Genomic DNA, 25007 nt, shown 5'->3' with positions numbered 1-25007 from the left:
GAGCTACACACCAGCCTCTCAGAACCGGGAAAGCCTGTCTCCAGCCATCCCCTCTCCAGGCTGCTTGAGTAACCCAGATTCTCCAGAGGACTCAGTGATGCACAGGCTGCAGACCAGAGTATGACTCAGAGCAGACCTTCATCAGCAAGCATTTTTGGAAGAGCTGTCCTCTGCCAGCCATTAGTGTACATAAACACGAAAGAGGCATGATCATGACCTTCTAAGCGTTTAGGGTGATGTAATTACACACGGGGCACCCCTGCTTACATGCACTCTAGTATGAGCCTCACAGCTGAAGCTAGACAGACTTTTGGGAGAGGGAGGTAGAAACCACGTGTAAACTCAGAGTGGCCTTCCTGGAGGAGGCAGCTCCTGGCAGATTCGTGCAACAGGAACTCGGTGGGCTGAATTACAAGTGAGCAGGACCATTGAGGGAAGCATACTAGAGGGTGCTCTCTGAGTGGCACAGATGCCGCCAGGGGATGCCACCGGGATGAAGAAGAGCTGAGACTTCAAATACACCCACCTGAGAGCCTCTGGGAGTGCCTGGGATTTAAAGGACTCCCCAGAGAGCCCCTGAGGGTGGAAACCCTGTCTGGATGTTCACCTCAGCAATAATGAACAAGACTAAGGAGCCCCAGTGACAGAGGAAGCAGCAAAGATCTTTCCAGATGTAAGCTCTCCTTCTGATTGCAATATTTTTCATTTGTGGTCTTCCTTGGAACCATCCACCAGGTCCCACTGACCCCCCACTCCCACCCCCACCCCCCAAGGCCTCACAACGCGTGCTTTCGGATAACCCAGGACTCCACACACTCTATTCTCTTACCCCTCAAATATCTGCTTAACTGCACCCTGCCTTGGCCTAGAGGAAGTGAACTATAAGCCGGCCAGGGAACCTGAATTTGATAGACTCTGTATAAAAAGCACAGTAAAGACCTGCAGAAGCTACGCAGCCAGGAGGGCGAGCCATCACAGTGCCACCATGGGACATCTGCTTCGCTCCCCCTCCCCCACCCCCCACCCCCCGCCCCCGACAGTAAATTAGCTCCAGGCACCCAAGCTGTGCGTTGGCCTTTAACATTTCCCAGCTGTGGGGAAGAGAGAGGCTCCAGCTGCAGGCAAGTTCAGAAATGGGGAACGGTCAACTCCAAAAGTTTTTTATTGTTGTTTTATTTAGTAAAGCCTACAAATACGTCTATGTCTATTAAGACCTGGTAATAAATGTTTGTTCTTTCCCATATAGAATGCACATAACATGTGACTACTATAAATATATTTATGTTAAATTCACACAGATATTTGTAGGAAAACAAAGTACTTGTTGGCATGCGTTCCTTCTGCTCCCCAGATGGAACGCACTGTGGCATTGTGGGACATCTGATGCGTTGCTGGGTTCTCACCTAGGGAACAAATATCTGACTACTCCGTGTGATGGTGAATCTTGTCAACTTGATAGGATTTAAAATCACCATGAGATCAAATCTCAGGGTGAGTCTGTGAGGGGCTACTATCTAGACTCGGTTAATTGAGGTACAAAGACCCACCTAAGTGTAGCTAGTACCTAATTCCACGGTCTGGGGTCCTGGAAAAGGAGAGAGGGTGATAGATACAAGAATGGATTCCTCTCTGCTTCCTGAGTGGGGATGCAGTGTGGCCTGCTGGTCTTCTGCTCTTGCCACCATGCCTCCTCTGCCATGATGGAATGTCTCTCCTTTGACTGTAAGCCAAAATAGCTTGTGCCTTCCATAATTGCTTCTGTCAGATATTGTGTCCTAACCATGAGACATGTAACCAATACAGAAAATCGGCACTGAGAAATGAGGCCATCGCTGGGATAAATCTGACCTTGTGGCCTTTGGAACTGTATAGAAAAGTCTGTGACTATTCTGGTGAGAACTTGGAATACAGGGTGCTGAGAGATGCTGAGAGTGGTGGCCTGGCTCAGGGAGGCCTCAGAGGGAAACAAAGACTCCACGAGGAACTGGGTTAGGGTCATAGTCATGTTATATTCTGGCAGAGAGTCTGGCTGCATTCTGCCTGTGTCCTGAGAACTACGGTAGAGTTGAATTTGAAAGCAAGGGGCTGACTTTTTTCACAGAGGAAGCCTCAAGATGGGGTAGCACTCAAGGTATGCCATGGCTACTGCTCATTGCTTCTATCCAGGTCTATAGTGAGAAGCGATGAGTGGAAGGGAGAAGAGCTGGAAAACCTGATGTTTGGTCAGGAGGGAGGGAAGTAAGAATCAGCTATAGTTGTTAGGGGCCATCACCAGGAAAGAACAACCCCTTAATGTGCAGGAACAACAGAGAAGGCATCCTGAGGACCAGTCCTTCAGGGAAGCCTGGGAAAGCCATTGTAGGAAACATGAAGGTAAGGCTGAACTTGCAGTGGAGTTCCCAGGAGGTATAAGAGCCATAGGATGTCATTTGAGGGATGCTGCAGTGTGTGGGGCCAGAGGGGTGAGGCCTCTGAAGAGCTTTGGAGCCCAGACAATTCCATCCAGAACTCCAGATGCTGGATACAGAGCTGCAGCATTTACAGTTGTCTTGTTCAAGTTCAGTCTTGTTTTGGCTTGCTCATTCCTTGCTGTATCACAATTCTTCCCTTTTGGAATTGTATTCTGTGCCACTGTACATTGTAATATGTAACTTATTTCTTGTTTTGTTTGAGTTCAGTTAAACGATTGCTCTGAGTCCCAGGTGATATTTTGGACTTTGGATTTTCAAACAGTGTTGGAACTATTAAAGATTATGGGGACTTTGAAGTTGGACTGAATGTATTTTGCATTGTGAGATGGCAATGAGTCTTTGAGAATAAGGAGAGAGAGGTTTGGGCTTCCAGGTGATGTGTTTGGATATCAAGTTGACAATGAGTAGAGTTGTAAGGGTTAATCTTTGTTGTCAGTTTGATGGAATTTAGAATCGCCATGGAAACAATTCTTTGGGAATATATGTGAGTGATTATCGAGGTTAGAATTGAAGTGGGAAACCCCACCCTATATGTGAGTAGTAGCACTCTGTGGGCTGAGGTCTGCATCAAATGAGAGGAGAAATCTAGGTAAGCACATATGACAATCTCTGCTTTCTGTTACTGGATGGAATGTGACCAGCTCCCTCCTGCTGCCATGTCTTCCATGATGGGCTGGTCCTTCAAACTGTGAGCCAAAATAAACAACCCACCCATGTCTTAGGGTTTCTATTGCTGTGAAGAGACACCATGACTATGGAAACTCTTATAAAGGAAAACATTTAATTGGGGCTGGCTTACAATTTCAGAGGTTTAGTCCATTATCATCATGGTGGACATGGCTGCATGCAGACACGGTGCTGGAGAGGTAGCTGAGAGTTCTACATCTGAAAGGCCCCAGGAAGAGAGAGTGACACTGGGCCTGGCTTGAGCATCTGAAACCTCAAAGCCCAAACCCCCCCAGTGACACACCTACTTCAACAAGGCCACACTTCCTAATAGTGCAACTTCATTATGCGCCTGTGGTGTTACTGTTCAAGTGTGCTTTTTCAATCTGGGAGGCATAGATCTCGTTGGTAGTTTTCTTTTGCCTTTGTGTAGTGACTAGCTTGCGCATTCGTTCGTGTTTTGTCGTGTTGGCATTTACACTTTGCCTGTTTGTATCCTGTACTGAGTCTTCAGTTGTCGTGTTCTTCCGTACTTGGGGCATCAGTCACTTGTCTGTTATGTATGTTGCAGATGTTTTTCTCTTAGTGTATTCATTGTCTTTCATCTTTTTTTTTTTTAAATAACATCTGTTTGACAAGGGAATCTATCAGATACTTATGTAGAAGAAATTAGGGAACTTAATCTGATGTAGACTAGTGATTAGTTTCTGTTTCAGCTATTATTTGGGTATGTGTATCTACATAATATTTGTGAATCTATTTTTGTTATGTGGTTGGTAAACCTTTAGTAGTTAGCCAGGTTTGTGGGCTCACTTGTTTGCAAGCATAACCTACCTTAGTCGATGCTACAAATGTGACTGCTACTGGTGGGGGTCTCTAGAAACTCTGTGAAGCTGCAAAACCACTTCCCAGTCGTGGAAGGACTGGGGACTACTGAGATAGGCTGTCTGTGGACAGACAGACAGATGGCTGCACAGCCCCAACCTGAACAGGGAGAGGCCCTCTCAGTCACAAGGAAAAAGTGTAACAGTTGCCCTCTCGCTGCCTTCACGGATTCTGGTCTCGTGTCCACCCTGCCAAGATGAATACTGTCACTGATAGCTTAGCCGGTCTCTCACGGGGCCCAGGGCTCACTGATAGAAAGATGGATGCCAAGTAGACAAGCCATTACACATTGCATGACACTCAACACCCCTGGCGACTGGGGAGAGCCAGCCCAGGGAGATGAGTAGGAGCCAGTCAGGGGTCCATTCACTGCATGTGTGGACCTTAGTCTCAGGCTCTCCTCTGTGAAGCGGTCTCATGAGGACTAGTGAGCAGATTCCCCATATAGGGCTCTAGGGACCACGGAATGTGGTCGGATGGTATTAATTGAGGCGTGACACACACTCCATTTAGCACTTAACAGGCGCCAGTGGACAGTGATTCCCCCGCCCCTTGATATAGTTATGGGAGCTAAAAGCTTATTGAGAAGAGAGGCTGTGTCCTCATGCACAGTTAGTTCCAGTAACACGAGAGTGAGGAGTAGGTTCTCCTGGCCCACGCTGAGGGGGGTCTGTCACTCAGTTAGACCCAGGCTAACTTCTAGTTCCGCTAGGGTCCACCCTAACTGAAGGAGAGAGCACCCCTGTGACATCCAGCCATCCTCGGCCACGACAGCTGATCTAGCATCTCCTTTAGTCACTCTTCTTTCTTTGCAGTCCACTTGATCCCAGTGTCCGCCACAAAGAATGGAGGAAGCAGCAAAAGTCGGAAGAGGATCATGCCTGACCCAGTGACAGAGCCCCCCACGGTAGACCCGGTTTATGAAGCTCTTCTGTACTGCAACATTCCAAGCGTAGCGGAGCACAGCATGGAAGGTAGACCCAGTGTATGACCTGTCGCAGTCTGGGTAGCCTGGGCCTCAGGACCCAGGTAGACACCCTGGGGACAAAGTTCTCTAAGCAGCATAAAACAGTGATAAGAAACTGGCTGGCCTGGACTCAGATCCTGCAGCCACCGCTGCACTGTGCCTAGGATGGGCTCCTGGTCTTAGCACACTGCTCTGAGGCGTGGAGGTGTCTGGTGTCTGGTGAGATGTGGGTAAGGCAGACAAGAGCTTGAGGCTGACCCATCCCTTTGGCAACTCGGGTTCTCAGAGCAAATCCACCGTATGCTTAGCATGTGCACAGGGCCTACAAGTCTTGCTATAAAGGAATGTGAAGATATTATCCCCCATCAAGTTTGACTTTCCTCAACGTGTGCATTTGTGTCCTGCTGTGTTTCCTGAAGGACTTAAAGCAGAAGTCTGTTGCTAGGATTTTTGTGAGCCTCCCCCAGTCTGTGCACATGAGACATTAGTCACCACGTTCACATCTCACTGGCCTTCAGCTGATGGCTTTAGGGGCTCTGGGGCATGTCAGCCCCTCCCATGAACCTCTGTCTCAGCTTGTGGGGGTTCTTCAGCGTCACCCACCCAGCACAGCGACCTTCCCTACAGGTCAAGGCCCTGAGTAGCAGCTCTGCCATTTCTGGGTTGCCCTGGGTTCTACCTCCTCAGCCCCCCAGCCTGGGCATAGCCGCCCTTGCTAAAACACTTGCTTGTTGTGTGGTGACTGGAAGATGTGTCTCTCTCACAGGTCATGCCCCGCATCATTATAAGCTGGTCTCCGTTCATGTGTTCATTCGCCATGGGGACAGGTACCCACTGTATGCCATTCCCAAAACAAAGCGGCCAGAAATCGACTGCACTCTAGTGGCTAGCAGGTAAACTGCACTTTTTTTTTATGAGTCTTCATAAAAGCCTTCTGCTGTGTTCCGTGCAGCAGAGCACTATGGGAGGGAGGTGCGAGCTACGCTTTGGTGGGCACCAACTGTTCAAAGTGTTCACCGTCTTGCATTGCACGCTGTTGTGTGACTCCCTTGGGAGACACAAACATCTACTCAACCCAGAGAGGGCACTGATGACAGATCAGAAAAATGACTCCGCCCAAACCCAGCTTTGTAAGCCCGAGATTTTATTGGGATTACTTAGAGGAGCACGGGTGACTCAGAGGCCACTGCCTCACTGAAAGCCCACCACAGCATGAGTGATCATGCAGAAGGCCTCATCCCTGGAGCCTCCCTCACAGCTTGCGGGTGGCTCGGCCTAGTCACACTTTCTCTCCCCCACTCTCTTAGTGGTTATTTCCTGCTGTTAAAATCTCGGACGGAGCCTTATGAGCCTTGTAACTTTCCGAGCTTCCGAGTCTTAAGTTGCGTACATACTTGGCGTCCCTTCTCCCTCCAGGAGAGAATATCTGGATTGGGAGAAGAGAGCGAAAGACAGTCCCAGAGCAGAGAGGGTATCAGTTTTAGGCAACTCAGAAAACGCACTGAGGCCTGGGCCCTGTTCAGTCTGAGACACAGCCTCTCATTCTGATGTTCCAAGCAAGAAAAAAGAGAAAGCGTGAGCACTGGGTTATCCCCGCCCCACCCCCACCCGACCCCACCTCCACCCTCGTAGAGGTTCCATGGAGGCACCAGGCACATCGATCCATCCCCTTGGTCTAGCTGAGCTCAGCCCTCCCACCTCTGAAATGGAAATGAAAGCTCACGTGGGGGGGGGGGGAGGGTGGATGATGCCCGAGAGGGCATGCTCGCAGCTGCCGAGGCCTGTGAGTGTAAGATAATGTTCAGCCATTTAATTTTTCACACATTACAGGCAGCACTGTCTTAGTTGAAAGCCCTTAGGATGAAAAATAATTGAACGGAGGATGGAAATTGCGTGCATGGAAATTAGAAGCAGTTAGCAATAAATGATGCCTTGGCCGTAGCCAGCGTGTCTGGGGCCACGTAGCATCCATCCAGTCCGGCGTTGAACTGCAGGTCTGAATGAGACCTGTGAGGCATAGGGAAGTGCCCAGCAGGGGAGACGTTTTGATGGAGTGTTCCTGGGGTGCCAGCCTGCCTCAGAAGCAGGACCAGCCCCATAGTGACAACGTGGATTGCTTGCCCACAGCCAGGCCTGCTCTCTGAGGATGTGAAGCTGGGGGGTCTCAGATAACTCTTGATGTCCCAGACACCCTGGGGTTTGGGGAGTAGTCAGTGAAGCATTTTAGGCAGAAAAACTGTGAGGTTTTGCATGTTCTCTGTTATGCTGGAAGTCTCCAGCATAACATTGCTGCCAGCCTGGGGGCCGTGTTTTCCTTGCTGCATTGAGTAAACAAGATATGTACCCTAGTGTCTACTGTTAGGGGTCCGTGAGCACCCTGGAACCCTCACTCTCCAGCCTGGCATTCAGACTTTCCCCTGTGAGTCTCTGCTCTCCAGCACCCCACTTCTCGCAGCACCCCCTCCTTCATGGCTTTGTGTTAGCTGTGTCTCCCTTACTGCCCACCCCACTTCCACAGTATCTTCACAACCTCTTTAGAAGTTCCCTCTTCTGCACAGCAGCCGAACCCCCCCCCCATCCCGATCCGTTCCATATATAAAACACTGAGGTGACTCTGTGGCTGTCTAGGGAACTGACAATACCCACCTCTCACTGTAGAGGTATGGGGACAACATATAGGAAGGATGTTAGAACAGGTGAGGGAAGTCTAGTATAAAAGCCATCCCAGCTGGCGTAGAGCCAGGGCAAGGATGGAGGCAACTCGTTATACTGCACTTTAACCCCGTGGATGGTGGATGGAGAGCAGGGAAAGGCAGCTCAGAGGAGCCATTGTCCTCTACCGGGGACAGCCGGGTGTTGTGTTTACAGCTGGTACTGCTCTGCCCTTGCCTGCTAGTTGTCCTTTGAACAGCCTGAGGAAACGTGGGCCACTGGGCTTCTGTGCTACATCGGGCCAGCGTGGCTGTGGGGTTTTGTGGACTGTCACATGCTTCATTTCCTTAGCTGTAGTCTCCTTCCTCTTGCATGGATACATGGAGTTGCATTTCCACTACAGGAATCCAACTGGTGCAGCTCAGACCCCCATGCAGCCACTATGGGGTCACTATGGCTGTTCCCAGAGAAGGGGCCTATTTGCCTGGGCCACCTGAGCGCCCTCCAGCTTATCTTGCCAAGGGGACTCAGCTCTGCCATCCCCAGGCCTGACTGCTCCCAAATCACCAAGCTGACCCGGGCTGATCCAGTGACTGACAGCTTTTGGATTTGATAGCTGCAGAATGAATTTGTAACCTCTGCAGGGACCACAGGACACATTGCCTGTTGTATGTTCCTGTCACCATGCCCCTGCCGATACAGTTGAACCTTTTGTATAGTTGGCTATTGTATCCCTGAAGCCTTTCCAACCTGTGATGCTGGACAGATCCAGCACCATACTCCATCCTGGAACAAGGGATGTCCTGCCTTCCTTATGTCAATCAACCTTATATGTTTAAATAAAGGCGTGAACAAGTTAGTATGTGGCTTTGTTCACACAGAAGCTTCACCCACAGTGATGTGGCATCGCCCACAGCAGCCTAGAGGCCACCATGCCTGTGGTGGTTTGAATATGCTTGGCTCAGGGAGTGGCACTATTAGGAGGTAGGGCCATGTTGGAGTAGGTGTGGCCTTGTTGGAGGAAGTGTGTCACTGAGAAGGTGAGCTTTGAAGCCCTCCTAGCTGCCTGGAAGCCAGTCTCCTCCTGTTTGCCTTCAGAACAAGATGTAGAACTCTCAGCTCCTGCAGCCCCATGCCCACCTGGAGGGTGCCATATTTCTCATATGATAATCTACTGAACCTTAGACCCTGTAAGCCAGCCCCAGTTAAATGTTGTCCTTTATAAGAGTTGCCTTGGTCATGGCGACTCCTCACAGAAATGGAAACCCTAACAAAGACACTGCCCTAGGCTTTCCCTGAGGTGGGTCATCTCTGGAGCCAGTTCCATCCTTGGGAGCTCCTCTTCCTGTGCATTTTGAGTTCACAGGAGCTGCCGAGTCCTCTGTGGAAAAGACACAGTGCACATGTTTAACTGCAACAGCCCTCTTCCTGCAACTGAGTTTCCTTTCCTCCATTTCAGTTGCCTCTGGCACAGCCTAGTACAGCAGTCTAGCCACATTGAATGGAAAACTCCATTCACATGGCTGCAGTGTGTTGTGGAACCTGCTGTATGTTATCATCAGTCGTTATAATCTCTCCTCATGCTTTAGAAGTTAAACCTTATTGTGGGTATTGTTTGCATAGGAAAGAACAGGGCAGATGCAGGGGCTCAGGCTATCTCTGGCTCCAGCACACACACACACACACACACACACACACACACCAGATGAACGGAGTCACTACTCAACATTGTTTAATTAAGTCCATTCTTAAACACAGTAAGGCTTGTCTTATCACTGCAAACATGTACTTAGGGACGGAGTGAGCAGGCATGCAGTGTGTAGACCTGCTCTGGGCCCCCACCCTGGCAGTGCCCGCTGCCTTCCCAGATGCTGTTTTTGGCTCGTAAATTAGTAATTTTGTGGTTTCCTGCTAGGCAGTAAGGCCTGGAAGGTACCCATTACTTTGGTCTGTCATTGGGAATGTCTGATTCAAGGGTGAGAGCTAGGTGTGTCCATATATGTCTCTCCCTTAGAGTGCCTGTGCACAGTGCTGGGCCCGTTGTCTGCGTAGTGGAAGATGGTTCTCCCTGACTGCTATGCGCTGTGTTAGGAAAGGTTCTCTCTCACACTCATACTATTACAGTTAGTCGGTATTGAAGGTATTGACCACATGAGTGCCATGGTTTTTAAAATGTATGTATGTATGTATATACACTGTTGCTCAATTCAGACACACCAGAAGAAGGCGTCGGATCCCATTACAGATGGATGCTGGGAATTGAACTCAGGACCTCTGGAAGAGCAGTCAGTGCTCTTAAACCATTGAGCCATCTCCCCGAGGGAGAGAATGCTGTGTTTTTAAATGCCCTATTTACATTCATAAAGATGAGCGTGCTTTTCTACACCCAAGAAGGAAAACAGTCCTTTCAAACACATAACAAATTTTAGAGTTATGCCCCTTTCCTGGGCCAAGTTGCATGATAGCACACCAGCCGTCACTTAAGTGCAGTGGAGGAGAAGTCCTGTGAAGAGTCCTAGGGAGAGAATGTTCTAGATAGAAAGACCAGAAAGAGCAGTGGCCCTGCAGCTTACAGAGCTGTGCATGCATGAGTAACACTAGGACCAGTCTGACTGGAAAGGTAACAGGAAGTGGGTACCTCAGGCATCGCAGCAGGTGGGCTATCCTGCTCTCAGGGACCCACTTCATAGCAGGTGGACTATCCTGCTCTACGGGAACCACTTCTGTCTGGAGATCCCGTCTCGTGCTGGTGGTGGGTCAGTCACACAAGTGGAAGTCAGCACAGGTGACTGCTTTAGCCCAGAAAGAAGAGAAGGAAACCTGGAGTGGAAGAGGCTTTGGTAGTGCATTGAGGCCTGAGCCAGCAACCCACAACTCAGCTTATGAGACTGTCTTAGTTTTATTGCTGTGAAGAGACACCATGACCCACAGCAACTCATTTAATTAGGCTTACTGTACTTACAGTACTGGCTTACTGTTCAGAGGTTCAGTCCATTGTCATCATGGCAGGAAGCATGGCAGGGTGCAGGCAGACATGGTGCTAGAGAAGGAGCCAAGAGGTCTACATCTGGTATCCCCAGGCAATTGGAGGAGAGAACAAGCCACTAGACCTGGCTTGAACATCAAGGTCTTCTTTTTTATTTTTAAGATTTATTTATTATTATAATATTTATTATTATATCTAAGTACACTGTAGCTGTCTTCAGACATACCAGTAGAGGGTACTGGTATCTAAGATACCACAAGTAAGATATCTGAGTACACTGTCGCTGTCTTTCAGACACACCAGTAGAGGGCATCAGATCTCATTACAGATAGTTGTGAGACACCATGTGGTTGCTGGGATTTGAACTCAGGACCTTCGGAAAAGCAGTCAGTACTCTTAACCACTGAGCCAACTCTCCAGTCCCTTGACTAGAACTTCTGAAATCTTAAAGCCCACTCCTCGTGACATGTTTCCTCCAGCAAGCCACACCCACTCCAACAAGGCCACACCTCCCAATTGTGCCACTCCTTATGGGCTGTGGGGGCCATTTTCATTCAAACCATCACAGGTAGTGAGGGAATAAGAAGGGAAGCCACTCTGAGAGACCAAAGGTTGTGCAGGAGTCAGGTGGTAGCCAATGAGAAACTGCTCATTAGCAGGTCGCCTGGGGTGCTCAGCAACTTGGCAACTTGGGGGTTTTCAATCTCAGCTCGGTGGAGTGAGTGTAGCACTAAAATGGGTCCTTCAGACTGCACCGTGCTGGGGAGCCTGGGTTCTGGCATAATGGAGGAGGGGTGAGGCAGTAGAGATTTCTGGCAGCCACAGAGTGTATGAGAACAAGCTGGTGTGATAGTCATGCTGTTGTGGAAGTGATCTCAAACAAGGCCTCATTCAGAGGCAGAGCCCATACCCTGAGAGCTGCCTCCCTTGGCCCTTTAATTCCAGCCTCATCAGCCACCGTCCTTGCCCTTGGGCGGACTACTTCCAGCTTACTTTCCACACTTGAGCATGGCTTCTTCCTGTCTCCTGGCTCAATCATCACCTCTGAAAGATCTGCTAGGACTCTTCACTTAAAATGACAGAGTGCTCCTCCCCCACTCCACTCTCCCCTCTCTTCTCTTGTTATAGCATCTGTTATTCATTCTCCGTGTCTGACTCTGTGTCTGTCTCTCTGTCTTCCTCTGCCTCTCTCTCTGTGTATGTCTTTCTGTCTGTTTCTCCGTCTCTTTCTCTGTTGCTCCCTCTTTCCCTCTGTCTCTCCCTCCCTCCCCCACTCTACCCCCCCCCCCAATGCAAGCACGACTACAGTGTTTCTTGTGCAGTGTGTTTCCCCAGACTGGAAGGTGCGCTCCCTCTTTGAGTCAGAGATTTCTCTTACTTGTGTCCATTCCTGTTACCACCCAGGTACCCAGGACACATGTTTCTTATTAAATGAGAAACTGGCAGAGGCTGAACCTTGAGAATGGCCTCAGAGATGGAGGGGTGACCTTGGAGAAGGTCAGGTGGGGTGAAAAAGCAGAGGCAGGGCCACATTGCTGATGGCGCTGTCCCTCCAGGAACCAAGGACACTGCTCTGATGTCCGCTCTAGCATGGCCTGTGAGCTGTCTCCAGACACTCTAAGAAGAGTGTCTGCCAGGCAGAGGGCTGTGCAGTTAGGGCTTAGCATTGGCATGCTGGTTTATTTGAGCGTCTTTAGCATGTGGACAGCAGATAACGCTAAAATGGTCTCAGGCAGAATGAAGAAAGCAGACAGTTGGCCATATCAAGTTTCACAAAAAAGGCCCAGAAAAGTACCCTGGGATTGTCTTTTTATAAGCTTGTTTTGTTGAAATTGGAAACAATCTATTCTTTACTTGGTTTAAGATTTTTAGATGTGGTATAAGTTCCTTCTGGTTTTCAGCCAGGTGAGCTTTTAAGATTACACTTTCTGGTAATAGCTCTGCTGTCCCAGCTCCAGGGAGCCAGCTCTGCAGAACCCAGATCACAGCTGAACGGTCAGTTTTCTCTTGAATGTGATTGGCCGTGGGATTCTTCCTTGGGCATTGTACGATAAGTACACTGAAACAGAACATATAAGAATGTGTATAAGAACTCCCAAGTGAACAATTTGAGGTGATGTTTTTTATTCTCTCAGTTGTCAGTGAGACAGCAGATTCCCAAGGAGGCCACAGTCGTATGAGTTATGCTGAGGAGAAATACACCCTCAGCTAGTCAGGGCAAGTTCAGGCTTTGTGACAGAGATTCAAACGTACCTTGCCCTAAACAAGGAAGTTTACCTCTTCCTGTGTAAGGAAGGCTAGATTCACGCCACTCAGCCCCATCTAGCTATTCAGGGGGAAGGTCCTTCCAGGTTGTTGGCCTTCACCACTCTTCAGCAATGTCTCCACAGCTGGCCTGGGGTGCTGCTTTGCCTACACAGCTGCCACAGAAAAGAACAAAGCAGGAAGATGCCAAACTTCAGCATATTTCAGCAGTGGGTGCTAATCATGTTGCCAAGTAGAAATAACAGAATTTGGCATACAATGGTACCCTCACCTACCACAGCCTTTGTTTTTAATGTTTCCATCAAAACCAAAGTATTATGATAACCACTGTGGTGACACGATATTTACAATATTCATTATTCTGGGTGAAGGAAGATATGGACATGATGTTTTCACTGAACATCTAAGAACAGGACATGTCACAGTTGACTTTATCCCCACATGTTTTTGGTGCATCTACCAGATATGCTCTGGAGTCCAGGGATGGAGGGAGGGATGAGACCTGGGTGGTGGGATCCAGGTTAGGCTCCAAGGACTCAACTACCTAGTCCTCCGACTATGGAAAAGATACAGCCACTAGTTATCTTTCCTGTAAATGTTTTTCTTCCATGAATCTTCATATTTGTGTCCCTTGAAAAAGGTTGTAATGAGAGGACTGGGCCGGTAATTTGGTGGAAGAGCTTGCAAGACAGGCTCAGCATATCCAGGGCTCGGTTTCCATCTTAGTGCTGCAAAACATAAGAAGGGGAGAGAGTTGTAGTGAATATCATTAGATAGCGCAGCATCATTAAACAGTCAGATGCCCTGAGAACCTGGAACATCTCGGCAAAACACATTCAGTAGTGAAATTCCATTGCTAAAATTGGCAGCTGAGCGTTTTCAGAGCCTCAGAAGTCGCCAACCGAAATAATGCCCCAGAACAGAAGATTTGAGTTGTGTGGATGGATAGCCAGTGTTGATGTGAATTCATGTTGACAGCCGTGTTGTGGGTCTGGACATTTTATTTCCTGGTTTATAAACATTTATGTGCTCAGCCTCAGGCAGAATACAATGTGCTCTGTTTTGTTTTGTTTTTTTTTTTCTCGACCGACAAGATTCCCGGCAGCCATCCTGGGGGCTTTATTAGACTCTCTTGCATGTCTAGATTAGCAAACTCTAATTTTAAACATTTTTTAAGATGGATTTTTTTAAGCTTTCTGCTTGTGAGAGATGTAAATCCATTTTGGCGTCAGTTTTTAAAGTATTTCTGAAGTTAATTGGTCCTTCAGACAGCAGGGGTTTGCCGTTAGAACAATTTATCTGCTGCTTTCATGCCAAATCGTGTGCATTTTTCCTACCAGTGGCTCTCTGTCCACTTCTGTTCAGCTGGAAACTGCACACACACACACACACACACACACACACACACACACACACACACGTTACACAGAGAAAAGGCGTATGTATCCACAGGTCATTTAGTTACACAGAGAAAGGTGTGTTGCTCATAGTCCTCATCTAGGGAAACTGTATTAGTGATGGATAAAGTGTCCTTGTCTTTGCCACATCTGCTCTGTCATCTCACAGCTCACAGCTTTTCTAGGTATTCTTTTTTCTTTTCTTTTTTTTTTTTTCCTTTTTGGTTTTTTGAGACAAGGTTTCTCTGTGTAGCCCTGGCTGTCCTGGAACTCACTCTATAGACCAGGCTGGCCTTTAACTCAGAAATCCACCTGCCTCTGCCTCCTGAGTGCTGGGATTAAAGGCGTGGGACACCACCGCCCAGATGGTATTCTTTACTGCCTAGCATCAAGTGAGATATTTTATTTGCAAACTGCACACAGCCACCTATACAGGACTGGAGAGATTTGGGGCATTGGTTATCTTATTCAGTTAATGGTTTTCCAAAGGGAGTTTGTGCCAGAAGTCAGAAACAGTAAAGATGAGACAGGTCTTCCATGAGGATGTCTAAAAAAAGGGATGGAGATGGGAAGGGATGGAGTGTTATACGCTGGGAGAAAGGAAGATGGCTGGCTCCCCATGTCCAGAACACCAAGTCAGAAGGAAGGGTGTGTGTGTGTGTGTGTGTGTGTGTGTGTGTGTGTGTGTGTGTGTAGGCGGCCTAAAGCAAAGTGACCAGCTGTGCACGCCCCTCTCCAGAAGGTGGCGCTGTGAATATGTGAGCGTGTATTCCTCTGGCTGTGGAGCAAGGTGAGAAGGGCAGGGCTAAGCTGAGGAAGGCCAGTAAGCTCCACCCCACCCCCACCCTCACTCCCCATACCCCCCTGCCCCCCACAGCCATCCGGGGGGGGGGGGCTGTCTAAAGTCAGGACCCAGGGCGTAACTGTGAGGGTGATGGAGAAGAGATGAAGAAACAATAGGTTGAAGAATCAATAAGTCTGGCAGGTGATAAGTGAAGAAACCAGAGCAGCTTCCTGCCTCCCACAGGACCCAGAGGCCACAGGATGTGGGACATGCTGGTGGAGGGCAAAGCCAAATCCCAGTGTATTGTAGTTATCAGAGGTTGGGGACTCGGGCTGACCTCCATTGTGTGTATAGGTATCTGTGGTCAAGTCAGAATGAAATTGTAGCCATAGAAAATGTTTTTCCCTTTATTTTTATGCTAATGGGTATTCTGCCCGCATGTATGTAGAAACACCACGGAGACCAGAAGAGGCCATGGGATCTCCTGAGGCTAGAGTCACAGATGATTCTGAGCTACTGTAGGGTGCTGGGAATCAAACCCAGATCCTCTGGAAGAGCTGCCAGTACTCTGAACGGCTGAGCCATCTGTCTGGCCTTGAAACTGGAACTTTAGAATTACTGAACCCCAGAACCTGTTTTTCAGTCAGAGGAGATCGCGATACACACGGGCTGTGTGTGCTGATGAGTGACTGTTTTGGAGTGTTCTAACTACTGTTTCTGTTGTCCCTTTAGGAAGCCGTATCACCCTAAACTAGAAGCTTTCATTAGTCACATGTTGAAAGGATCCGGAGCCTCTTTTGAAAGCCCCTTAAATTCCCTGCCTCTCTATCCTAACCATCCTCTGTGTGAGACAGGAGAGCTCACGCAGACAGGTAGGTGCCATGTCGACAGCTGGCTGGTCACTGTCCCTCCCACACACCCCTCTGTTTGTATACATTAGGAGATGATAGATAGGTAAAGCCCTCCAGACGCGGGGCGCATGTGTTACCAGTTCACAGTGTGGAGCCTGCCTGTACCCAGACAGAAATCATGAGTTGGTGAGAGCTCTTTCAGGGCTGGTAGTCCTGGACCTTGAGTGCCCAGCATCCAGGGACTGGTATGCTAAACACAGATTTTTAATCTCGAAGCCTTAAAAACTAAGAATTTACTGCTCTGGGCTTCGTTGCTAACAGTCCCAGCACTTGGCAGGCACTGTAGTCCCTGGCTTCTAGCAGCACTGAGTGTCAGCAGCAGACAGAGCAAGCAGACAGTGCAAAGCAGTTGTTAAAACTCGCAACCCACTTCCCACTTACAGTGCAAGGACTCCAGGCCTTGTAGTGACTGTGTTATACTTTCCAGCAACCTGGGTCCACAATTTCTGTCCTGGGGCTCTTGAACTCTCTCTTTGGCTCTCCACCCTCTCTTATCTGCTCTCTGTTTCTTCAGCTGTTGTCCCCTTTGCAGTTGCCACTGCCTGGGTGGCTGTGTTGCCACCTTGGCCACTGCCACTGCTCTGTCTGAAGTGATGAAGACAAGGGAAGGCTGTTCAGAGCCTTTCCTCAGGCCTTGCAACACGAGAGGGCAGTGCAGGAGAGCTGGCTAGAAAAGCAAGCTGAACAGCCAGGGAAGGAGATGGGGGGCGTCTCAGTTAGGGTTTTACTGCTGTGAACAGACACCATGACCAAGGCAACTCTTATAAGAACAACATTTAATTGGGGCTGGCTTACAGGTTCAGAGGTTTAGTCCATTATCATCAAGTTGGGAGCCTGGCAGCATCCAGGCAGGCATGGTACAGGCAGAGCTGAGAGTTCTGCATCTTCATCTGAAGGCAGACAGGAAAAGACTGGCTTCTAGGCAGCTGGGTTGAGGGTTAAATACCCATTGCCACAGTGACACACCCACAAGGCCACACACACCTCTTAACAGTGCCACTCCCTGGGCCGAGCATGTACAAACCAACACAGAGGGTACGGCAAGCATGTTTGCACTAATTATAGCTGTTTCCCCACAAATAAAGGACTGCTTGTGCCGGTCAGAGGCCTTCCGGGCCACCAGGAGAAGCCCTCTGGCCTGAGAAAATGGCTGCAGGATTGGCTAAGACTCATGAGGCTTGTCTTGCTTACAGTGTTGTTTTTTTGAGGCTGCAGCTGACTGTTGGTCCTCAGCTGTGTTTGTAGTGGTCTCCTGAAGCTGCGGAAGTGTCCTCAGGGTGACTGCAAAGTGGACAAAGCAGCCAAGCTGCCATGAAGGCCATCTGGCCAGTCAGCAGGAAAGGGGCTCTTGGCTGACAGTTCCTTGCTCAGGCTGCTGGGCAGAGGAGAGCCTGTCAGACAGCCTGCTCCTGATTTTAGTCATTCAAAGAGAGCATTCAAAGACCGTTTAGGATTAACTTAATAATCAAGACTTAACAAAAACTCCACACAGAACTAACTGTCTTAATAGCATTTAATGGTACTTAACGACATATGATAGTGTTTAAACCCCTACGTCAGTGCCCCTAGGGAGAGGTTGGTCTTCTGATCTATCTCATATGGACTGGGACTCAAGGAGCTCAGAGACCCCAAGGTATCTATTTAAACATCTGCTTTCTTAAAATTAAAAATAACTCTACAGGCAAGATGGTTGTCGTGAGTAAACTGGGTCTGCTGCCAAGCCTGGTAACTCAGGTTCACTCCCCGGGTCCCACGTGGCAGAAGGAAGGAACTAACCGGCTCCTGCCAGCAGTCTTCTGACCCCTGTGTGCACTCTGCCATACACATGTGCACGCAGTTAGGTAAAAGGAAAAGGTTACCTTCCTTCTTGCAGAAGCATTGGCGCTCATGAGTATAAATTACAAAAGGCAGTAAAAGGAAAAAACACCACCATTTCACTGAAAAAATAGACTAGGTTGCTGGGGAGGTGGCTCAGGGGTTAAGAGCACTGGCTGCTCTTGAAGAGGGTCCAGGTTCAGTTTGGTTCCCAGCACCTTCAAGTAGGCTCACAACTATCTATAACTCCAGTTCCAGGGGATCTGACACCCTTTTCTGACTTCCTTGGGCATCAGGCCCACAACTGGTGCACATACGTACGTACAGGCAGATGTTTTTTTAAAGAAACAGACTCTTGATGCTAACCTTTCTTCCTGTGCACATGCTGTGGTATCCTAGTGAGCCCTCGATTCCCTATCTTATCTCATGATCTAAGAATATATCAGGAGGTGGACAGGATAGCTCAGCAGGTGAAGGTATCCACCTCATTTACCCCTGGGACAGCTGCACATAAATGTCTAAGTTGGTCATACCGCCTGAGGGTAGTTCACATCCTTAGAGGATTCCCACCCGTTACTGAGATGCAGACCCTCACATGCCGCAGGCTGGAGGGCAAGCTTGCTTTTTTTTCTCTCTCAGGTTGCCCTCTCCTGCTTACAGATAGATAAAGCTTTCTCGTTTCTATAAAAAGTTTGTTTGTTGTTGCACACTGGTGTGCAAAGCCCAGGCAGTGTTAAAGGGAAGGTAGAAGTCTTGCTTCCACTTTCTACCCGCCTCCCTCCCACGCCCTCTATTCCGGAGCCGCTGTGAACACACGTTCTTGCTTTACCTTCTTTTTCTCTTAAGTGTGATAAACATATCGTCTCCTTTATGGTTCTTAAGATGCTCTGGATATCTGAGATTGCAGAGGCCGAGCTAGCTGGCTGAGCTTGAATAGCTCCTGCAGAGCTAGAAGGCCTGCCCCAGAGGTTAACAGGGTCCTTCAGGTAGGCATTATAATGCAAACAGCGCCAGGGAGGGAACTTTCCAACTGTAAGGAGACTAGGCAGAAAGCAGGTAATGGCAGGTAAGGCAGATTTCGGTCACCATCCCTGCCTGAGGATGCTGTGTCCCTGGGTAGTACACCGGTCCTTAGGTCCTTAGGTACTTGCTAATTACAGTCTAGATGCAGGATTCCTGGTCTCTGCTGGCTCTAGGGAAATGGCCAGTCCAGAGGGGAGAGGCTTGTGACAAAGTCTGTTCTCCACACCCCATCCTCACACTAGCTGACACAAACCTGTTCTCACAACTTGTACTTCCATATTGGGAAACAGGCCCCATCCCATTAACTTTGACTGGATTCGAACATGCTGGAGACAGGCACTGGTCGTGTGTGGCTCTTTTGTTAAACTTGCAGTAAGAAAGTCTTCTGTGTCCTCCGGTGTTGCAGGAGTCGTGCAGCATCTGCTGAATGGCCAGCTGCTGAGGGACATCTATCTGAGGAAACACAAACTTCTGCCCAACAACTGGTCCTCAGACCAGCTTTACCTGGAGAGCACGGGGAAGAGCCGCACCCTGCAGAGCGGGCTAGCCCTGCTCTACGGCTTCCTCCCAGAGTTTGACTGGAAGAAGGTTTATTTCAAGCACCAGCCAAGTGCCCTGTTCTGCTCTGGAAGCTGCTACTGCCCGCTGAGAAACCAGTATCTGGAGAAGGAACAGCGCCGCCAGTACCTGCTCCGTCTGAAGAACAGCGACCTAGAGAGGACCTACGGGGAGATGGCCAAGATTGTGGACATCCCCACGAAGCAGCTCCGGGCGGCCAACCCCATCGATTCCATGCTCTGCCACTTCTGCCACAATGTCAGCTTCCCCTGCAGCAGAAGCGGCTGCCTTGGCATGGAGCACTTCAAGGTGATCAAGACGCACCAGATAGAGGATGAGAGGGAGCGCCACGAGAAGCTCCTGTACTTTGGGTACTCCCTCCTCGGGGCCCACCCCATCCTAAATCAGACGGTCAACCGGATGCAGCGCGCTGCCTCGGGCTGGCGGGATGAGCTGTTCACCCTCTACTCTGCTCATGACGTCACCCTGTCACCCATCCTCAGTGCCTTGGGTCTTTTGGAAGCCAGGTTCCCGAGGTTTGCCGCCAGGCTGGTTTTTGAGCTCTGGCAAGACCGTCAAAAGCCCAGTGAACATTCCGTCCGGATTCTTTATAACGGGGCTGACGTTACCTTCCACACCTCCTTCTGCCATGACTTCCACAAGCGCTCTCCCAAGCCTATGTGTCCTCTTGAGAACTTGGTCCGCTTTGTCAAACGGGATATGTTTGTGGCCCTGGACGGCAGTAGTACTAACTATAACGATGCCTGTCATGGGGAAGGGGCCTAAGAGGTGTTCAGCACTGCAGTGTTTTCTTGCTGGTTCTGTCTGTTGCTAAGATGTCAAGGTATGGAGTTCTAATGGATGCAGATTAGGTAGGGTCTTCATGCTCATTGGTTGAGACAGACAGGAAGCACATAACAGGATGTTACTTGCTACAAAATAGCCGGTTCACAGAGGAAAGAAGGTACGTTTTCATGGCCGTGTGCAGCTTAGAGTGCCGGCATAAGGCTCAGAACTCAACAGCCAACCTTATATAACTTTTGACCTGCCACGGAACCAGCAAACCTCTGCCAAAAATCTTCTTAATCTCCGACATTTACCTTAACCTCGTCGAGTGGAAATTTTTCCAGAGTGATGAGTTCACAGTGTGCTTGGCTTGGCAGCCTTTCTCTGGGGCGGGGACCAGAAGGTCAGTATCTTAGACTCTGTAGACCTAAAGGTCACAGAGAATCTCTGTCATATCTTCTCAGCTGTGCTCTGGTGGTGGACATGTGTGAGCAAACAGAGTGAGTGGCAGCCAGCTCGGGCTCTCTGGCCGTGTCTGCTGACTCATCTTTAAAAGCAGCCTGTACCGCTGTGCTTCCAGCGCTTTGAAGGCCACCCGACAGCTGTTCTTCGGGTCCTTCAGTAATGTCTGCTAGAAGCACAGCGTTGGGTCTGTATCTGGCGTGGTAACACGCCCAGGGAAATGAACACCAGGTCAGAAAGCACGCAGGAAATTACTACAGTACTTGATGCTCGTGAGGATCGTGGCACAAAATAGCTTTAAGTGTGTCTTAGATACTTGTCTGCCGTAGTCTATTGGCTGCATATGCTGGAATTTTTGTATTCCATTTAGTATTTTTATAGTCTAGGGAAATATTTTCTGAGGCCAGTTTTAGATGTGTTTGGATTCCTATAGAAATACTCGGTTTACTGCACCTGCTTGGTGGTTGGAAGGAGGCCAAAGCTCAATTCAGACACTCGTTTTCCCTCCAAAAATAAATAATGACTTGTTCCCTTTGACAAGCTGTAGAACTGGGTCCATTTTTAAACCATTTTCATCAATTTCAAATGCCAATTTCCAATTGATTTTTAAAGAGATTTCTAGAAAGAAAAAAAAAACAACTTTGTTACTCCATAGTTAAATAATCTTTCTAAAGTGTTTTCTACATTAGGCGTGATTGCAGCTAACGCCGTGGTTCCTGGGTTAATGGTGCTCGTTCGTTCCGCAGACGTGGCCCATGCAGGTGGGATTTTCCAGTTTCAGCATTCCAGCCTTTCTCTTCCTTTGTGTCTGGTGTTGCATTCGAACACGTTTTGTTTTTAGAAATAAAAATTTTGGAATTCTTAGCCTGTACAGCTTCCGGTGTGTATCTGTCCGTCCTCGGGTTCTTTACAAGGGAGAAGCTGTGTCTTAGAGTTTCACTTTAACTGCTTGATGTAGTGCTGAAAACTCTCTCTCTCTCTCTCTCTCTCTCTCTCTCTCTCTCTCTCTCTCTCTCGTATAAGCCTATTCGGGTTTCTTTCTCCCACTCACAAGCTGTCAGATTTAGAACTGCTAAACACAGCTTGAAGATTTAAAATTAAAAGCAAAAAAAAAAAAAAAAAAAAAAAAACAGGAATTTTCAAAGCCCCAGGTCGTGATGCCTGTTGTAAGAGTATTTGGGGTAAGAGGCAACATCAATGTTGAGAGAAGACGGTTTTCCCTCCCGAGACACTGGCAGCGCGAAGGGCAGAGTTCTGAAAGCCTTCGTTCCACAGCAGATTAGTTTTAATGCAAAATAGGATGCTGACCATATTCATGTGTACTCCCAGACCTTGGAATTGATCTAATGGCATCGCTCATGACCGGTCTGGGAGTGTACATATATGTAGTTAGCTTCATGATGACTCCAGTTAATAACAATGTATTATGAATCTGAAAACTGCTAAAAAATATTTTAAATACCATATAATAGTACATTCCCACCACAGGTCAGAACGTAGTTAGTTTACTCCTTGCCTTACCCAAACGGGCTCACAGTTTCAGGATATAATCCGCCATGGTGGAGACAGAACGGTGGGGGGGGGGGGAGTTCTTTGTTGGCCATGGCATCAAAAACACCAGTATGCTTGCTCACATGTTCATACATTAGGTATACGACCATATCTAGAAGAGCTATGGGCAATTAATAACTAATAAGAGGGAAACCAATCTTTTCCGGAGATGGGTCCTCCCTCTAATTGGTTGCCCAATACTATGTGATCAGCCCTAAAAACATAATATATTAACAACCTAAATGGACTCAGCAGATTGTATTTATGTATTTATTCGTGTGTGAGTGTGCGTTGTGTGTGTGTGCATGTGTGTGTGGTGTTTATGTGTATGTGCATGTGTTTGCATGTGTGTGTATGTGTGTGTGAGTGTATGTTTACATACATGTGTGTGCATGTGTGTGTGTTTGTGTATATGTGCATGTATGTGTGTATGTGTGCATGTGTGTGTGTGAGCGTGTGTGTGTGTGAGTGTATGTTTACATACATGTGTGTGCATGTGTGAGCGTGTGTGTGTGAGAGTGTATGTTTACATACATGTGTGTGGATGTGTGTGTGTGTTTGTGTGTATGTGCATGTATGTGTGTGAGTGTGTGTGAATGTGTGTGCATGTGTGTGTGAGTGTATGTTTACATACATGTGTGTGCATGTGTGAGTGTGTGTGTGTGAGTGTATGTGAGTGTGTGTGCATGTGTGTGTGTGTGTGCATAAAGTGAATAAATACACTGGAAAATAATCCCGAGCAACAACTTCCAAAGTGAAGTTCAGCCTTACAGGGATGAAGCAATCTGAGTTTCAGCCTCAGCCTCAGTTTCTCCCACTGTGTTCTCTCCATACACTTGAGAAGGCGGGTGTGGATGGGCTTTTCTGCCACACAGAGCGAGCAATTGGTTCTGCAGCTGGATGCCTTCCGGTTCAGTCCTGAGATACGTATGTACCTATGGTGTCAGATCCCTCAGGTTGAGCACTCAGAACTGTCACACACGACTGTGCTTGAGTTGGCAGGTTTTACCTGAGCCTCTTGACCAAACTGGCCATGAATTTAGGTCTACCCGCCCCCATCCCCTGGGCTCAATTTGCTTGAGTCATCACAGAGCTTTAGGAAAACACTAGTTTATTACAAGGGATGCTCCAGAGAAAGAGATGCATATGGTGTGGTGGAGGGGCACAGAGCTTCCAATACTGTCTTGCTGAGCCACAGTCCATTAATTTCTTGTATCTAGCTGCCCAGCTCTCCAAACTCTGTCCGTTAGGTTTTTATGAAGATTTCATTGCATAGGCATAATTGATTATGTCTTTGGCCACTGGTGATCAATATGACTATGACATCCCTCCCATCTCTGAAGGTTGAGTGATGGGGCTGAAAGTTCCACCCTCTGAGCATGCCTTGGTCTTCCCACCAAACAGCCCTCAACTTGGAGCTATCTGGAGACTACCTGCATCAGGATACTTATTGTAGCATGCAAAAGAAATGATTTTTAAAAGCCTAAGGATTTTATAGGGAAATGGACCAACATCGGGTATGTCTCGATATACATCTTCTGGAAGCAGTACTTTGAACTGTTGGACAAACATTGCTCTGAAATTTTCTATGGGGATGTCCAAATATGGATACCTTAAAAAATAGGAACAAGATCGTCCTAGATCTTTTGTTCCAGAACTTGATTTTAAGGGTATATTTTTTAGGGGGCTGGCAAGATGGCTTAGTGGATAAAAGCACTTGATGCTCTTCCAGAGGACCTCAGTTCAATTCCAAGCACCCACATGATCACCTGGTGGGTGTTCGCAACTCTGGTTTGGGGGATCTGACACCCTCTGACCTCTGTGGGTACCAGGCACACAAATGGTAAACATATATTCATCCTAGGAAACACAAAAATAAAATTGATTAATAAATTTTGTTTTGTTTTTTGAAATAAGGTTTCTCTGTGTTTCTGGAACTTGATCTTTAAAACAGGTTGGCCTTAAACTCACAGAAATTCACCTGCCTTTGTCTCCTGAGTGCTAGAAAATTTTTTAAAGAATGTATTTTTATTAAATTGCTTCCTTTAGCATCAACTTAGAAGTTTTTCTCATTAGTTTCTTCAGCAGTATGTCTTGGAGATATTTCCATCTTGAGATGTGTAGATAGAGACAGACTGCTCATTTTATAAAATACAGATTAGACTAGTATATTTTATAGAAACAACAAAAATTAAATTGTATAGAACATAGATATTTTTATATTCTTTTAAAAACACATTTTATTTATCTTTTTATGTGTGATGTGTTTATGTATGTACATGTGTACATTTCTGTCAGTACAGGTTCAAGAGTGTTATGACAGACTTTTTTTTTTTTTTAGCTGTTTTTAAAACATTTTTAGGGCTGAAGAGACGGCTCAGCAGTTAAGAGCACTGACTGCTCTTCCAGAGGTCCTGAGTTCAATTCCAAGCAACCAACCACATGGTGGCTCACAACCATCTGTAATGGGATCACATGCCCTCTTCTGGTGTGTCTGAAGACAGCAACAGTGGTCTCATATAAATAAAATAAATAATTCAAAAATAAATAAAAAACATTCTTACTCTTTGAGTATTTCATATAAAACTTTTTACCATATGCAGCCCCATCTTCCAACTTGTCCAGATTCATTTCTGCCTCCCTACCTACTCAACTTCATGTCCCACCCCACCCCACCCCCCCACCCCACACACAGACCCCTACCCCCCCCCCAGCCCCCTTTCTTGGCTCCTTGCCTCTCATTTCTTCCTGTACTGGAACTCCAAGTGGCCGTTACCACGCTGGGCTGAGCATTCTTTGTCAAGCTTCGCTTTGAACAGACTTAACAA

General features: G+C 47.9%; 1 protein-coding gene across 3 annotated transcripts in view; it reads left to right on the top strand.

Annotated features, from left to right (window-relative positions):
* The window catches only part of Pxylp1 (2-phosphoxylose phosphatase 1), a 66213-nt gene extending 44721 nt beyond the window's left edge, over window positions 1–21492 (top strand). For all 3 annotated transcript variants that reach the window (XM_021171888.3, XM_021171891.3, XM_085827930.1), the window contains exons 3-6: window positions 4838–4996; window positions 5756–5882; window positions 15806–15945; window positions 19229–21492. In XM_021171888.3, the coding sequence (XP_021027547.1) occupies window positions 4838–4996; window positions 5756–5882; window positions 15806–15945; window positions 19229–20166 (1364 nt within the window). In that variant the 3' untranslated portion in view covers window positions 20167–21492. The remainder of the gene's footprint in view (window positions 1–4837; window positions 4997–5755; window positions 5883–15805; window positions 15946–19228) is intronic.
* The last annotated feature ends 3515 nt before the right edge of the window (window positions 21493–25007 follow it).

This window comes from Mus caroli, unplaced genomic scaffold (genome assembly GCF_978045245.1).
Source record: "Mus caroli unplaced genomic scaffold, Mus_caroli_1 scaffold_11, whole genome shotgun sequence".
Taxonomy (NCBI): Eukaryota; Metazoa; Chordata; class Mammalia; order Rodentia; family Muridae; genus Mus; species Mus caroli.
The sequence above is the reverse complement of the archived record's forward strand: the minus strand, read 5'-3'. Positions and strand labels throughout refer to the sequence as shown.